Genomic DNA, 17,024 nt, shown 5'->3' on the forward strand with positions numbered 1-17,024 from the left:
TTCCAGAACTGGGCAAGGGCTCGGAATAAATACTTGTCCACTTTGACACTAAGCAGATAAGGTAGGTCACTGTAGTTACAATAGAACAGCTGCTTGGCCTCGACATCCCATTGATCCCAGACTTCTTTCATTTCTCGAAGGTCATTCTGGATTACACTGATACGGGTAAAATCCCACAATTCTGACACGTACCCTTTGGTAAGACTATCGCCTTTCTCCCGTTGTGTCGTTTCAGCCCATATTCGCACAGCCGCATTATCCTCTACTTTATCAACAAACCCCTTTTCCATGATAAGCTTTCTACTGAGAAACTGAATGTAAATCGACACCTCTTTTAGAATGAAGATGCCATGCAATCACAAACAAAGTAAATTAGCATTAAACACAGAATAAGATTTAAAATAAGCGACAAATAAATACAACATTCATTTAGGTAAGCACTAAAAATTTGGAGTAGCTCTACCTAGGTCGGTTCCTATGGCTCATTACATGTGGTTTGGTTCTAAAGTAGGGTACCTGAACCAGTAAATTCCTCGATCCTCACCCATTATAGGCTCATACGGACCAAGTTCGATTCAGGGGGATACATTTCCCTACGGCCATGCGGAGATGAAAATCTCACGAAGACATAGGTACGGATGTATCCCGAAAGCGATTCACTATCCCATGCGGAGGTGAAAACCTCACGAAGGCGTAGTTTCTCACTCCCACTTAAAAGGGTGTGACCAACGGTCATGCAATGCAATATGCAGAAAGATACAAAAACTTAAACTAACACAGCAATTATAAACCACAACGATGAAAATTGTAATAAAAGCAATGAAATGCAATGAAAGGATCGTATATTTAAACCAAGTTTTTGATTTTCGATAAAAAGACAAAAAATAATCAACTCGTGGCTCGACTCACTTATTTTCCCCAGCGGAGTCGCCAAGCTGTTGGCACCATTTTTTTGACAAAACGGGGTTGACTTGGGTTTTGAAAAAAGAAACGGGAGTCGCCACCAATCCTCTTTTTTTTATGAGGTGCGATTGGATCACCTCGAAGAAGGGTTGTTTTTAATAAACGGTTTGATTTTATTAAAACAACAAGTTTGGTCCACGAAATTCAGAAAAAACGGGTTCGGGAGTCGGTTACGCACGAGGAAGGATTAGCACCCTCGATACGCCCAAAATTGGTACCTAGTTGATTATTTAATGTCTTAATGTCAAAAATTGAGAACCTTGGAAAAATTAAAAATACGATCCTCGTGTTAAAATAAAATAAAAAAATTGGAAAAGAAACATATTTCACGTTATTCGAGAAAGAGAATCATATCCAGTAAGTTAGGACACAATGTCTCGAATTCCCGATACGCGAATGGAAAATACTTATTTAAAAAATTTTAGCCATCTCGGATTTTAAAAAACGAGATCACGACCAGTAAGTTAGGACGCGATTTTTTAATCCCGAGATCATTTAAAATTTGAGTTTAAAAGGATTCGTGCATTTAGATTTATTGTGAAAATTGAAACCCAGTAAGTTAGGGTACGATCCTCACGAATCTAAACACGAAATGCCATCTTTTAAAAAAACAAATTTTGTCATACCGAGCAAAACAACATATATAGTCGTTATAAAAAAGGGATGGAAACTAATTTCATTATCGATATGCGTGGTAATACCATGATAGATACGAAAATGTATATAAAAATAATACAGGCCATAACGACTAAATAAAATAAATAAAAAAACAATTCAATAACATGTGAAACAATATAAAATAAAATAAAATAAAATAAATAAAGCACTTATGTAAAATAATAAAGAGCATGTAAATAAATGAATAAATTACCATCAAATGAAACAATGATTAATGAATAACATTATAATATTTATAGATATAGGTATGTATGTATGCGAGAATTATAAAATATGAAAGTATACATACGTGTATGCATTATAAAATATATAAAAATATGAATTTATATGCATATGTAGAATATATGGAGATTTACATATATATAAAAAGGGACACATAAGTATGTGTATATATTCATAAAAATATATATGTGTATAGATATACATAAAAATTATGAAAATAGAAGTAATACAAATATATGTATGTAAAAATATGTACTATTTACGAAGATTAGAAATATGTACGATTATTATGAACATATATGCATGCACAAAGTATAAAAATAAGTGTATATGTATATATAGTACAAAAAGTATGCATGTAAATATATAGAAAAATATATTTATATATAAAAGAAATATACGTGTATATATAAGAGCAACTATAATAACGATAATAATAATAATACAAAAATAATAATATAATATAGAAATATAATAATGAATAGATGAGTAAAAAAATAAGATACAAAAATAAAACAGATGGACTAAATAGCAATAAAAAACAAAAGTATTGGGCAAAATCGAAATAAAAAAGGAGTAAAGAGGATTAAATTGTGACGCGCCGAAAGAGGGGGATCAAAATAGTAAATAACCCAAAGCCCCCAAAACGCAGCGCAGCAGTGGACCAACTCACAACAAAAATAAAATTGCAGGGCTAAATTAAAAATAAGAGAAAACAACGAAAAAGGATCAAATTATAATACGTTGCAAAATCAGGGGGACTGCGCGCGCAATTAATCCAAAAACTAAAAAACGCGGATCCTCCGGGTCGGGTCGGGCCAACACGCGGGTATAGTCGATCGAACGACGCCGTTTAGACATTGGTGCTCCAGGTGCCAAACGGCACCGTTTCACTTCATTATTTAAATAAAAATTTCATTTTTTGCTTCATTTTCCTCCGAAATTTCAGAACACCCCCCCTTTTTGCTTATTTGAGCTCTGCTAGGGTTTCAAAAAAACCCATCCTTGCCGTCATCGCTCCACCACCGGGACCGGTGGCCACCATCACTCAAAAGGGGATTTTTCAGTCGGGCTTCAGACGCCTTTTAAAGGCCATGCCACCAAGACGTAGATACACCGAAGGGAGGAGGCTTTCGGCTTCCTTCTAGGTCCGATTCCGGCGATGGTGAGGGATCCACGACCGTCAGAGGCTCCGACGAATTCCTTTTACTCTTTTATTATATGAAAATGAAAGAAACAGAATCGAAAGAAAGAAAAATAGGTCAACCTTCTTTTCAGTTTTTGTTCTTCGATTTCTTGATATTCTCTGATGTTAGTGGTGTTTAAAATATTCCCTCTGTTAAGATTGTAATATTTGTATATCCACTGTCTATTTAGAATCGAAAAAAAAATCCCCCTGTTTACATAATAGATCCGGCTTTTTATAGCCGAAAGAAAGAAGAGAAAAAAGTTTGTCTTCGTTTCTGCTTGCGTGTTTGCCATCCTCTTTGCAGATGATGTGACGAGGGCGGCGGAGTTGGTGGCTACCAGAGGAGTGGCGGTAGGTCTGGGCAGGTGGCCGATGGGACAAAGCGATGGCAGAGGGATGGGCACGGCTCTAGGCTTGGCCAGGGTTTCCGCCCTAGTCTGACTGGGTTTGGGGCCGGTTGGGCTTATGGGGCCGTTTGGGCTCTGCCAATTGGGCTGATTGGGTTAGGCTAATTGGGCTGTCTTGTAATGGGTCTTGGGTTTGGGCTGGTGAGTTCAGATTGGGCTTGTACAACGGAGTTAGGATGTTAATCTTGGAAGGGTCAAGTTAAAATGAGATGTACTACGTAAAAATTTGTTTTTATCAAGAATAATATTTTATAATATTATTTTTAATACTATAAAAATATTGAAAAGACCTACTTTTATATTTTGGAGGGTCACAGCATGTATATAAGAAGAGAAATTGAAAAATCTTAAACTTTGAGGGACTGTGATCCTTTGGGTCTCTTAATAGCTCTGCCACAGCACTATAGATACAATGTATGCACATAATTAGTTCTAACATTTTTTTTCAAACACATTTAAAGAATATATTGAGTAATACAAGTTAGAGGTGAATAAACTGTGATGTAAATCAAATTTTATCTCCACAACTAGCTTATTATAAAATTCATAAATTATAAACATGTTTATAGTTAAAAAAATGTATTTTAATTTGTATATTTGTATTATTTTTCCTGTAAAAAATTATAATATTATTAATTTATATTAATTTTAAAAAGTTTATAATTGGAATTAATTAGATATATTTGTTTAATGTATATATTATGTTGTTTAATTATTATTTCTCATTTTGTATTAATGTAGCATAATCATGATTTTTCTTTAAGTCTAATTGTTTTTTATTAAAAACATCTAATTGTTAACGTTAAAATCTTTTATAAATAAGCTGAGATTTCTTTCATTGTAAAATCTAAATAATTAATGAGTTATCAAATTAAATTAATTAATTAATTTATAAATTTATAATGTTTTAAATTCAAAATAGAATATTTAACAGGAAATTTAATAGTTTATTGAATTAATATACTTAATTCTACTCATTGAAGATTCTTTTTATTTAATAAATTATAATTAATAAGTGAAATTTAATCATTTTATTGAAATAATATTTTAATTAATATCATTTTTATTTAATAAATGATAGATAATTAATATGCTTGCTTATATGAAATAATTATAATTTAGACCATATGTTGTTATAGATAACTAATTTAATAAAGAACATGCTTCATAATTATGGATGTTGTTGTTATAAGTGAAAAACTATTATAAAAAATTAAAATAGAACACAAAAAAGCCACTATTCTTGAAATTTGATTGTTATAAGGAGAGTTGAGTGTATATATAAACTAAAATAATTATCAACACGAAGTATTCCTCTAATAAAATAAATTAAAGTTTCTTTTTATGAGAATGGCAGGAATATTATAATTAAATAATGTAAAAAATAGATTGTATATTAATATTATAAACCATTTATATAATGAAAAATATTAATTAAAATATATTTTAAAAAAATACTTTCTTATTATTAAAAAAATGAAAAAAATTCTTATTTGGCACTAAAAAAAGTTAAAACTCTTATTATAATAGACACTAAATTAGAAAGGGAAATGGAGAATAATGTAACAAATTCTTTGTTGTTGTGATGATTGATGTATTTGTTATTGAAAAATGTTAGTCAGAATCAAGGTTTAATAAAGTAAATTTCAATTAATCATCCTGGGAGAAGGGACAATTGAGAGAGTAGGTTCATTGCAAATGAGAAATCATTTTCTCTATTAATATTATTATTTTGTATAAAAAAATCCTTTAATATAAGGATAGAAAATATTTATTTTTCAGAAAAATAAAGGTGATAAAAATCAATTTAAAGAAATTATTATAGAATTAGAATAAGAAATTTGATACACATCCAGACTCTAATGTTTATTAAAAATAAAATTTATCCCTTAACTTCCTCTGCTAAACTAAAACCTAAGTTTCTCAGTTCAACTTTTGTTTAGATTGTAAAAGAAAAAGGGATTTGAACCAAACATGCTATTGTTATTTAAAAAAGTGTTAAATATGATTCATATTTTCAGTTAAATTTGAAAAATAGTCTTTCAGTTAAACTCTGTTTACTTGTTTCAATCAAACACTGATTAGTTTAGATTATTTTATTATTATTTGATCTATGAATTTAGCCTATAAATAGGCTCTTTTACAACCTTAGAAAATACACCCATTAGAGATTAGAACTCATAACACATTTATAGAATTTTGTGTTTACGTTTTGAGGGTTCTTTGTTTTCGGGTTTTCGGGGTTTAGTCTTAATCTCCATCTTTTGTACTCTTCATTCTTTTGCTATTATAGTAAAATTATCTTTGCCCGTGGTTTTTTATCCTCTTTGGAGGGGTTTTTCCACGTTAAATTTGTGTGTTCAATTTCTCAATTTATTCCGCTATTTTACTTGTTCGCTGCTTAATCGGGTCGAAATCCTAACAAGAAGCCATAACCACTCAGCTGTTGTAGGTTTTTAGAGTAAATTGGATTCAAGAAAATCAAAACAAAACCAGCCATACTAGACGCATTCAAATTTCTTTTCCACTTAGCTGCTATAAAGCTTTTATATTTTATGGGCTATTCTCCCACTGTACAAATTTAGAGCAACTAATTTTAATTTTAATTTATCATTCATTTCATTAACTTATTTTATTTCTATATTTTTCAAGGATGGTGAATTTTTTTATTTCAGCACTCATATTGGATTTATTGAGAAATTTAGATTGGTAAGAAACTTCCATGATTTTTTTTTAAGTATGTTTGTGACCATTACCATTTTATTTTTTCAAAATTTGATAGAATTATTGAATTAAATTATTAAATATTCACATGTTCATAAGATTTACTAGTATATTATTTTTAAATAATTGTCTAATATCGTATAATATTTAAAAAAAAACATCGTATAGTAATATTCTTTTTTTATTTAATATTTTAAAGGCTTGGGTTTGGGTAAAAATATATTAATATCATGTTGCTTGATATTTGAGTACATATAGTAAGTTTTGTTTGTTTGGGTTACCTTAAATATTTTTGATTGTTTAAATATATATATATTAACTGTCACCTCAAACTTAAGCTTTTATGGTATTGGTTCCCTTTAAATAAAAAATCTACTGGGACATTTAGACATCTGTCATACTAGTTATGTTGCATTCTCTAAAGTGAATACAAGCATAGAAAAAATTAAATGATATAATCATGAACGTGATAAGTGACATAATAATGACCACGAGAAGTGGAAATATAGTATTAAATAAGAGAACAATAAAAGTTATCAAGATAATCCTTAAAAGTAAGAGATAATTTATATTATCAATATGATATGAAAGATTATTGGTCACATACCTGTCTATATCCAAATATTTTGTTCAACCCTATTAATATCCTTTGAGGAAAGAAATATATGCTTCAATGACAATGTAACTATGAATAATATCCTTATATGTAGAAAGTGTTTATCTTAATTGGCACTGAAACAAATTAATATTAATGCAATATTTAATAGTATAAAATTAGTTGAAAGCTTCAAAAGAGCTAATATGCTAATATCTGAAGGAACAAAATTTGTGATTGTTAACACATTATATTCTAGTCAATCTCAAAGAAGTTATTAAGTTTTAAAATATATTCATTGTAATGGATCTCATTTTGTTATTGTGAATGAGGAAATATTACATTTGGTATGAATCACTCTTGCTATTAATATCTACCTATTTTGATTTTGAAAAGGATAGAGAAAGATTTGTCAGTTATGTATAACAAACTAGATTTTCTATGATGACATATTTATACTTTTGTATAAATTGTTGAGTAAACTGAAATACCGATATTCTGAGATTGTTATTATGAATTCTGAGATACTATTGATGGTTAATCTGAAAAATCGATACTCTAATCTGTTAGTTATTCACAATTATTCTATGTGTTATTATTTAGTATAACTTATGAATTGTTTGCACTAGTTTTAATTGTGATGAAACTCACACTAAACATTATAGTTCACTTTCTTTTAAATTTCCATCTTTTCAAATAATCCACCAGGTTAGAATGCAGGCACAACATTCAGAGGGGCTCAGCTCGGATATGTTTTTCTATATAAATATTTTAGATTTATTATTTGATAAATTATTATTCAGAAATTGTATGGATTTATTTTTGAACTTGGGATGGGATTTAAGTTTTGGTTTTATTTAGTATACATGACATTTAACTTAATTTTTAAGACATGATTTTTATTTAATTAAGCATGAAATATATTTTTGAAAAAATTAAGCTAAATGTAACACCCTAAACCTGACCTAGACATTATGGCAGAATCCAGAAGTGTCACATGAAATGGGTTGAAAAAAAAACCATTGTCGTTAAGTTAAAACATTTCCAGTTATTAGCCTTTAGAGTTATTATTAATTTCAAACCTTTCGTTCATTTAATCATCTAGAGATAAAACGTTTTGTAGCGGAAGCGTGTAAAAACGTTGAGCCCAGAAAACCGTTCAAGATTCTAGAAAACCACCACAGTTTTAAATAAGTAAAAACCAAAACCCAAAACCAATGTCAGAATATTAAAAGAGTCCAGAGTCCCAGAAAATACAACTTCAATGCCAAAACTTAATAACCCCAAAATAAAATGAAACAGTAAATTAAATGGTTACCGTCGAGTCCTCCGCTACACCGATCCGCCTAAGACTGTGGGTTACCTATACAGACAAACAGAAAATGGGGGGTGAGTTTACGTAAACGCAGTGTGCAACCCAGCAGAGTTAAGCATGTATACATATAGAATATCACAAATAAGACAGATTCACAATCGGGCCTAAGCCCATGTTAGATACAGATACAGATTCGGGCTAAGCCCATTTCAGATACAGATACAGTCACATATATACAAATCATATAACAGAATCCTACCCTCATCCTCTACACAACATCTCTGACCAATCCTACATACCATGTGGAGTTTAAAACACCCACCCAGCCCTACACACCATGCTGTATTGATGCGGCATATATCAGATAAAATGCAGCCATGCTGCTAGATAATAAGCACAAAAATGCCTTTCAGAACACTTCCTCCAATATACATCAACCCATCCCCAATATTAGATAACATAACATGCATACAGAATTAACGAATATATCATGCTTGACATGCATTAAATAACGAATAACAGATATTCACCTAGCATAATAATATCAAACTCAGAACAGATTTTAGACTATCAGATCACATAAAATTTAAGGTTAGATAGCTTTTACCGACCCTACGGTAGGCCCACAGTCGATTAGGACGACCCGTGCGACCCTACGAAAAATTTTAGTGTAATGGGCCTACATGCCCGTGGGGCCTACCTGTATGGGCCCACACGCCTAGATTGGTCGTGCCCGTTTGGATTACACGGCTTGGCCCAGGTATCATACGCCCGTGTGATGTGCCCGTGTGGGCCTACACGCCTAATTTGGCGTAACCCATGAGACCCACATGGCCACACCCGTCCATCACACAGCTGTGTCTTGTGCACGGCCTGGCATTCTTTGATCACACAGTCGTGTCATCCCACACGGCCGTATGGCGTTGACAGAGGGGTTTTTTGGCTTTTTTCGAATCCTATTTTTCTACATTTCGGGTACACCTAGTACGATTTTGATGCTAAAACTATCCTGAGCCTTTTGAGACCAACACAGAGTACCCAACATCGAAATTAGCAATTGAGTTACGAATTTCTCAAACACAAATCGAGCCAAACACACTCACTTACCGTAATCACACTCGTTTAATCGCGCAAATCAGACCGTTAGAGTGAATCTACTGTTCACTACCGTTCCCTACATAACAAATTATGGAACTTCAATCTTTAGAAATCAGAAACTAAAAGAATACAATGACCCCACTTATCGATTTCACAACAACCAAGATTCGAATGTCTGCAAGCAGAATTTAATGACTGAATTGGAAAGTGAAGAAGGAAGGGTTTACTATTATTTCTCAAAGGCAGAAAAAGAAAAGAGAAGAGAAATCAAAGGGAAAAATCCTATTTGGAAAAAAAAAGGAAAACATCAGAACCCAAAAATTTTTGAAAAAAAATAAAAACAAAATAAAATCCTAGATAATATCCCCTCCACTACCCCACTACTGACAACTCCCTCAGAACTCCAGCACAACTGAAACTCTATCAGATAACAGAGCAAAAATAAATACCCAAACTCACGCGGGGATTCAAACTTAGGACCTCTAACACTTCAGTTCCCTTACCATTTAAACCAGCAAGCTCATTCTGATATAAAATTACAAACAATTAAACATAAGCCCTTTGAACAAAGATAGGGCTTTATTCCAAAACTAACAAAATTTGCCCAGGGTAAGCCTTAAACCCAAAACCTCTCACATACTCCCAGAACACTTGGACACTGAAGCAGATACACACTTATATCACATTTTCACAAAGCAGAAATAAAAAATTTAGGGCATTACAACTCTACCCCCTAAAAGAAATTTCAACCTCGAAATTTACCTGATCAGAACAAATGAGGCTACTGTTGACGCATCAAATCCTCAAGTTTCCACGTAGCTTCCTCAATGCTATAATTCCGCCACAACATCTTCACTAATGGAATGGACTTTTTCCTTAGAACCTTAACATCATGATCCAAAATCTGAACCGGCTCCTCCTCAAAAGTCAAGTCCGGTCTAACCTTGATCTCTTCCACTGAGACAACATGGGATGGATCAGAACGGTACCGCCTCAACATCAAGACATGAAACACATCATGAATATGGTCTAGTTTAGGGGGTAACTCCAACTGATAAGCAACTGGTCCCACACGCTTCAAATTCGGTGCGGTCCAATAAACCTAGGGCTCAGCTTGCTCTTACGACCTAACCTCAGAACGTTCTTCCACGGAGAGACCTTAAAGAAAACAAAGTCCCCCACAGAATACTCGATCTCATGCCCTTTCAGATCTGCATACGATTTTTGTCTGTCAGAAGTCGCTTTTAGATGATCTCGAATTAGTCTAACATTATCCTTAGTCTCGGAAACCAATTCAGGACCCAAAACTCAACATTCACCCAACTCAGTCCAACATAAAGGAGTACAACACTTACGACCATACAGAGCCTCGTAAGGTGCCATCTGAATACTAGCTTGGAAACTGTTATAGGTGAATTTAACTAGCGGCAGATAATCCTCCTAACTACCTCGGAAATCAATCACGCAACTCAGAAGCATATCCTCCACTATCTAAATCACCATCTTAGATTGACCATCAGTCTGAGGATGGAATGCAGTACTGAAGTCCAACCTTGAACCTAAAGCCTCTTGTAATTTCTTCCAAAATCGAGAAGTGAAGTGAGGATCTCTGTTAGAAATGATCGAGCCAGGGACCCCATGCAGTCTTACAATATCAGAAATGTACAACTTCACTAGCTTTTGCAGAGTGTAATCAGTTCGAACCCGAATAAAGTGAGCAGATTTGACCAATCGATCCACGATGGCCCAAACAAAATCCTTTTTAGTGAGTGTCAGGGGCAACCCACTAATGAAATCCATAGTCACTCATTCTCATTTCCATAAGGGAATCTTGACTGGCTGCAACAAACTCGAAGGTAAGTGGTGTTCAGCCTTAACTTGCTGACAAGTTAAACAACAAACAACGAAATTCGTAATCTCACGCTTCAACCCTGGCCACCAATACAACTCACGGAGATCACAATACATCTTATTACCACCGAGATGCATAGCATAAGGGCTACTATATGCCTCCTTCAGAATCGATTATCTCAAATCAGAGTCATTTTGCACACAAATCTGGCCTCGAAAACACAGAATATCATCACTATTCAATCCAAAATCTGTAATAGTACCACTTTCTATCTGACAGAATCGTACACCCAGAGTCTCATCTATTAGCTTTTTATCTTGAATCTGCTCAATCCAAGTCGGCTTAACTTGCAAATCGGCCAAAAAACTCCTATCATTAAATAGACTAAGGCGGGCGAACATCGCCCTTAGATGAATAATCACCCTACGACTTAGAACATCGGCCACCACATTGGCTTTACCCGGATGATACTCTATCATGCAATCGTAGTCCTTAAGTAGCTCAATCCATTGACGCTATCTAAGATTCAACTCCTTCTGAGTGAAGAGATACTTGAGGCTTTTATGATCGGTGTAGATAATACACATCTCACTATACAGATAGTGCCTTCAAATTTTCAGTGTAAAGACCACAGTAGCCAACTCGAGGTCATGCGTCGGATAATTTAGCTCGTTTAATACATACATTACTTAAAACGATCCAAAATTCATATTTGCTTAAAATTATTATTTTATCCTTATATTTTCATATATTTGCAATTTAGTTCCTAGGCTCGAATAGTACAATGTATGGGATTTCTTAGTTACCAAGCCTAGCCGAACATTTTTCATGTTCATAACATCCCACATTTTCCTTCCTTCCACATTTTTCTACCCTCTTCTACAATTTTTACAAAATAGTTCTTAAAGCCCTTTTCATGAAAATCTACTTAGTAAAAGTTGTTTACCATATTTTAAACTCTCATATCCTTCCATAAATCATCAAAACATAAGCTTCTCATGCATGAGTAAATTTCTAAACATGAACCCTAGCATGAAATATTGGTAGAAAAAGAGAGAGCAAGTTATTGGGATTTCAAAAATACGAAGAACATTAAAAACGAGGCTTGGGAGCACTTACTATAGAGCTTGGAAAGCTTGAAAACCCTAGCTATGGAGAACCCTAAAATTTCGACAGTAACATGGAGAGAATGAGCTGATTTTTGGCTTTTTTTCCTTTTTTATTTCATTAATATACCAAATGACCAAAATGCCCCTAATGCCTTTCCTTCAAAATTTTTTCCATACAAGCCCATTTTTTTTCCAAAAACTTAGAAATTCGGCAAATTGCTCTTTAAGACTTCCTAATTAATAATCCAAATCAATTTCATACAAATTGCTTCTAAAACACAAATTTTGCTATTTATTCAATTTGATCCCAAATTTCCAATTGGACACCTTATACTTAGAATTTCTTCATGAAACTTTAACTCATATCTATATATTCATATTCTAAACCTCATAAAAATCATAAAAAATAATATTTTAACGTCAGATTTGTGGTCTTAAAACCACTATTCCGACTAGGCCCTATTTTGGGATGTTACACAGACCGTTGGAGTGAATCTACTGTTCACTACCGTCCCCTACATAACAAATTACAGAACTTCAATCTTCAGAAATCAGAAACTAAAAGAACACAAGGACCTTACTTACTGATTTCATAACAACCGAGATTCGAATGTCCACAAGCAGAATTTAATGATAGAATCAGAAAGCGAAGAAGGGATGGTTTACTATTATTTCGTCAAAGGTAGAAGAAGAAAAGTGAAGAGAAATCAAAGGGAAAAATCCTATTTGGGAGAAAGAAGGAAAACGTCAGAACCCAGAAATTTTTGAAAAAAAACCAAAAATAAAATAAAATCTTAGTTAATATCCCCACTGATCCCTTAATTCTCTCCACTACCCTACTACTAACAACTCCCTCAAAACTCCAGCACAACTGAAACTCTATTAGATAATAGGGAAAAAATAAATGCCCACGCTCACGCAAGGATTCGAACTTAAGACCTCCAACACTCTAGTTCCTTTACCACTAGAACCAACAAGCTTATTCTAATATATAATTACAAACAATTAAACATAAGCCCTCTGAACAAATATAGGGCTTTATTCCAAAAATAACAAAATTTTCCAGGGTAAGCCTTGAACCCAAGACCTCACACACACTCCCAGAACACTTAGCCACTGTAGCAGATACACACTTATGTTACATTTTCACAAAAGAAAAAATAAGAAATTCGGGGCGTTACATTAAAAATCACTTTTCTGCTACTAGATTGTAATTAAGAATTGTGAGTAATAAATAAATGAAAAATTAACTAAGTTTTCAAAAATAATCACTGTTACAAGAATAAGGTTAAAATTAATTGGATTTTGTTAACTCGCTAGTTTTACTAAAAATAGGCTAAGTTTTCATTTAAGATAAACAAATGTTTTAAAATGATTAATTTATAACTTCAATCATACTAGGCCATCTCTGTGGCTGATGTAATCTCCTAAATTTGGGTTTAACGTCTAGGTCGGGTTGGGAAAGTTACAATTAGCCAGCTTGTCATCATCACTAGTCTATATGAATTCAGGTTTTAGAGTATTCACACCATCCACATCAACTGTTGGACGCTACCATCCAATCGATATTGAGCACCAAGCTCTCTAGTCCATGAACTTGATACACTCTCATCCTTGCCTTCCAATAGGCATAATTCATGCCATCCAACATAGGGGATCTCGAAATTGACATAACTTCCTTCTTTCCAACAAATCAACAACAAGATCTTCACTTCGTTTGTCAAGTGTCTAGATTTGATACCAATTTAAAGTTTGTTGATTTTGCCTCCTCGTTGCACATTCAATTGCAATTGGCCTTGTTGACTACAAGAGTAAAAATTCGATGTGGACACAAAGTTAGTTATGCAATTAAAAAATTTCCTACATTTGAGAAGCCTTGCCTAAAGAGTAATCCACTATCAATCCTTAATACAGTATGTGATTTAAGTTCAAAACACTCACCATGTTTCAATCTCACTACTAGACTTAACTAGATCATTTTCCCTACTAAGACTTTTCCCTTGAAATCTTAGTCACAAATTGAACAAAGAGAACAATTTGTTTCCAATAATTTTGCACTAAAATAAGTTCCTCACAATGAACAAGATAAGTGCTCTCAGTCTCATACTAAATACAATAATAAGTCTTCTTTTAAATAGGCATATATTGGCTTGCAATTCTTCAATCAATGTGAACTTCAAGCTCCTTGAATTTAGCTCGAACATGTCTTCAATTTGGAAAAAAATAAAATAAAGATATTCTAGAAATATACTTCTTAAGAAAACACGTAATTTAATTAAGGAAAATATCTCATTAGTAGTCTTCAAAAAGTCATTGCTTTAAAAGGTACAAAGGTTTTTTTATCTAGGGTTTGTTTGGACAACTGGAGTAATTAAATGAAAGTGTTCCTAAGGTAGTAATTACACTCTCTTGTAATTACAAAGAATTGTAATTCCTTAGACGTATTTGGTTGACAGAGTGTTATTATATCGTAATTCCCTATGTCATATTTGGTAGAATCCATCGTAATTTTGTAGTTGCATAATTTATATATATATAAATATTAATAACTATAAGATATTATTAGTATGACAAAAATAATTTCTAAACAAGTAACAAAAATTAAAATAAATAATCATATTTATTATGTTAGTATAAAAAAGTAGTTGATAATACGATTACTAATAAAAATAGCAAGAAAAATAAACATCATATACAATTTTACGTAATTGTTCTAGTGCATGTTTGTTGGGTTATGTCCTTTTTAATATTTAACATATGCTTCCTGTCATCATTTGAATTTGAATATGCATAATTAAGATTATCAAAATTTCCTTCCTCCATGTATTCTTTGAAGTATGAATCATCTCAATTCTACATATGATTGAAGTTATGAAATATGCAACATGCTAGTATGGTTCAACCTTATTTTTTTATATATACTATGGTTATGTTGTTAATATGAGGAATATCTTTTTAGCCAAAAATATATTCTCAACCACATTTTGAAGTCTTGAATGTCTTATATTAAAGAGTTCAGGAGTTGTTTGTGGTACTTGTGTCTATCACCATTCTCCTAAATTGTATCATACCTTACAATATGGTGCATGAAAATATTTTCTATCTGCATAACTAGCTTCGACCTTATAATACTTGGGTTTTTTGTTCAATTAGCTTGTAGCTTTAATTATACAAACTTATATAAACTTAGTTTGGAGAAAGACTTATGCTAGGTTATATCCCTTCTTATAATATGTAAATTAAGTAAAAAAATAATATATAATTTATAATACATAACTTTTAGAAATAAGGTTTTATAAATTGTACAAAACTTTCATAACACTTCCTATAAGTAATATAATTTTTTGTCATAACCTTAGAAAGTTATTTTTTATAAATAAATTACGATAAAAAAATATAAAATTTTTAATGAATAAGTATATTATTTTGATAATATATAACATGGACTCGTAAATAAGTTATGTCTATATATTGACCATAATTTTTTATAAATAAATATATTATAACATGTAAATTATTTTTTTATAAATTTTTTGCCATAACTTTAGAAATTTTGTTAGGATTTACATAATATAATTTCTTATTATAACTTTATAAAACACACAAATTATTCTTATAATATAATTTTTAAGATTTATAATATAAGAAATTTTTTGCCATAGCCCTTCTAAATACTCATACGTGTTTATGCTAATAATATATTTTTTAAAACTTGTATAAAAATAATTTCTAAAATTAGATTTGGGTGTAATTACTCCAATTCTCACCCGCCCCGTAAGAATTGAAAAATATAATTAGGGTGCTTCAAATACACCTACTTCGATGAGACCCATCAATTACAATGATTATCCAAACATGACACCCTTGTGTGATTACAAACAGTTACACCAAAATCTAATTATTAGGTGATTCTTCAAATAGTACCCAAATGTTGCCAAATAAAAATTAAGTTACAGTTAGAGTTGTATGTGGACTGTGTGAGTGATACGAAAGCTAAAATAAATATAAATATAAGTATATTAACAGGTATGTAGTGAGAATAGTTAAAATTGTATTTAAAGAATAAAATTGAAATTAAGGTTTTTGTAATTCAACAAAAACAATGTATTAAATAAAAAATAAACCTGGTAAGCTGCTTGAAATCAGGGAAAAAGAAAGTTACAACTAAATTGGAATGTGTGGGAATTTGGAATGAGGGAAATCAGGGCCTTCTCTTACTCTTAAGCCACTAATGGAAGGTGAGTTGAGTTTTGCATATCTCTTTGATGTTGGCCTTTCTTTTTCAATGATGCTTATGTTCAATATTTTTGTTTGAAAAAGATGGTCTGGCTTAGAGGGGCACTAATATTTTTTAATACACAACATGAACCCACAAATTAAGATAGCAATAGCGTAGCTACTGGTTGATAGAATTTTATGCCCAAAATCTGATGAAATTTTCAATTATTATTTTCCTTTCGCATTCCCAAGAGAATTCCAACACCTTGGGATAGGATAACTACAAATTAGGTGGTTCAAAGTCTTATTATTATTATTATTATTATTTTTGTTTAAATGATGTATGCAAAAGATTATCTACTAAAATAGAATGCAAATTTTGATATTTGCTTCTTCTTTTTTTTCTTTTTATATAAAAAAATGAAAGTAAATTACACACACATATATAAGTAAACTAGTCTTTTACCTATGCATCACATGGCTTATTTCTACATTAACTTTTATATGTAATAATTTATTTTGATAAATCTTATGAATAATATCATAAATAAATATAAAAGTTATTATATGCCACGATTTTTTGTCAATTTGATTTGAAATGGTTATTTTAACAATTAAATTTTAATTTTAATTTATAAATTCTTTTATTATTTT

At 31.8% G+C, this 17,024-nt stretch overlaps 1 protein-coding gene across 1 annotated transcript; it reads right to left on the minus strand.

Annotated features, from left to right (window-relative positions):
* Positions 1 to 9,972: 9,972 nt before the first annotated feature.
* LOC107930634 (uncharacterized) lies at positions 9,973 to 11,522 on the minus strand. The gene is made up of 3 exons (XM_016862308.1): positions 11,306 to 11,522; positions 10,324 to 10,402; positions 9,973 to 10,183 (listed from the first exon to the last, which is right to left on the minus strand). The coding sequence occupies exons 1-3, from the start codon at positions 11,520 to 11,522 to the stop codon at positions 9,973 to 9,975; spliced, it is 507 nt and encodes a 168-aa protein (XP_016717797.1).
* Positions 11,523 to 17,024: the final 5,502 nt, after the last annotated feature.

The sequence above is a fragment of the Gossypium hirsutum genome, chromosome A01 (genome assembly GCF_007990345.1).
Source record: "Gossypium hirsutum isolate 1008001.06 chromosome A01, Gossypium_hirsutum_v2.1, whole genome shotgun sequence".
Classification (NCBI taxonomy): Eukaryota; Viridiplantae; Streptophyta; class Magnoliopsida; order Malvales; family Malvaceae; genus Gossypium; species Gossypium hirsutum.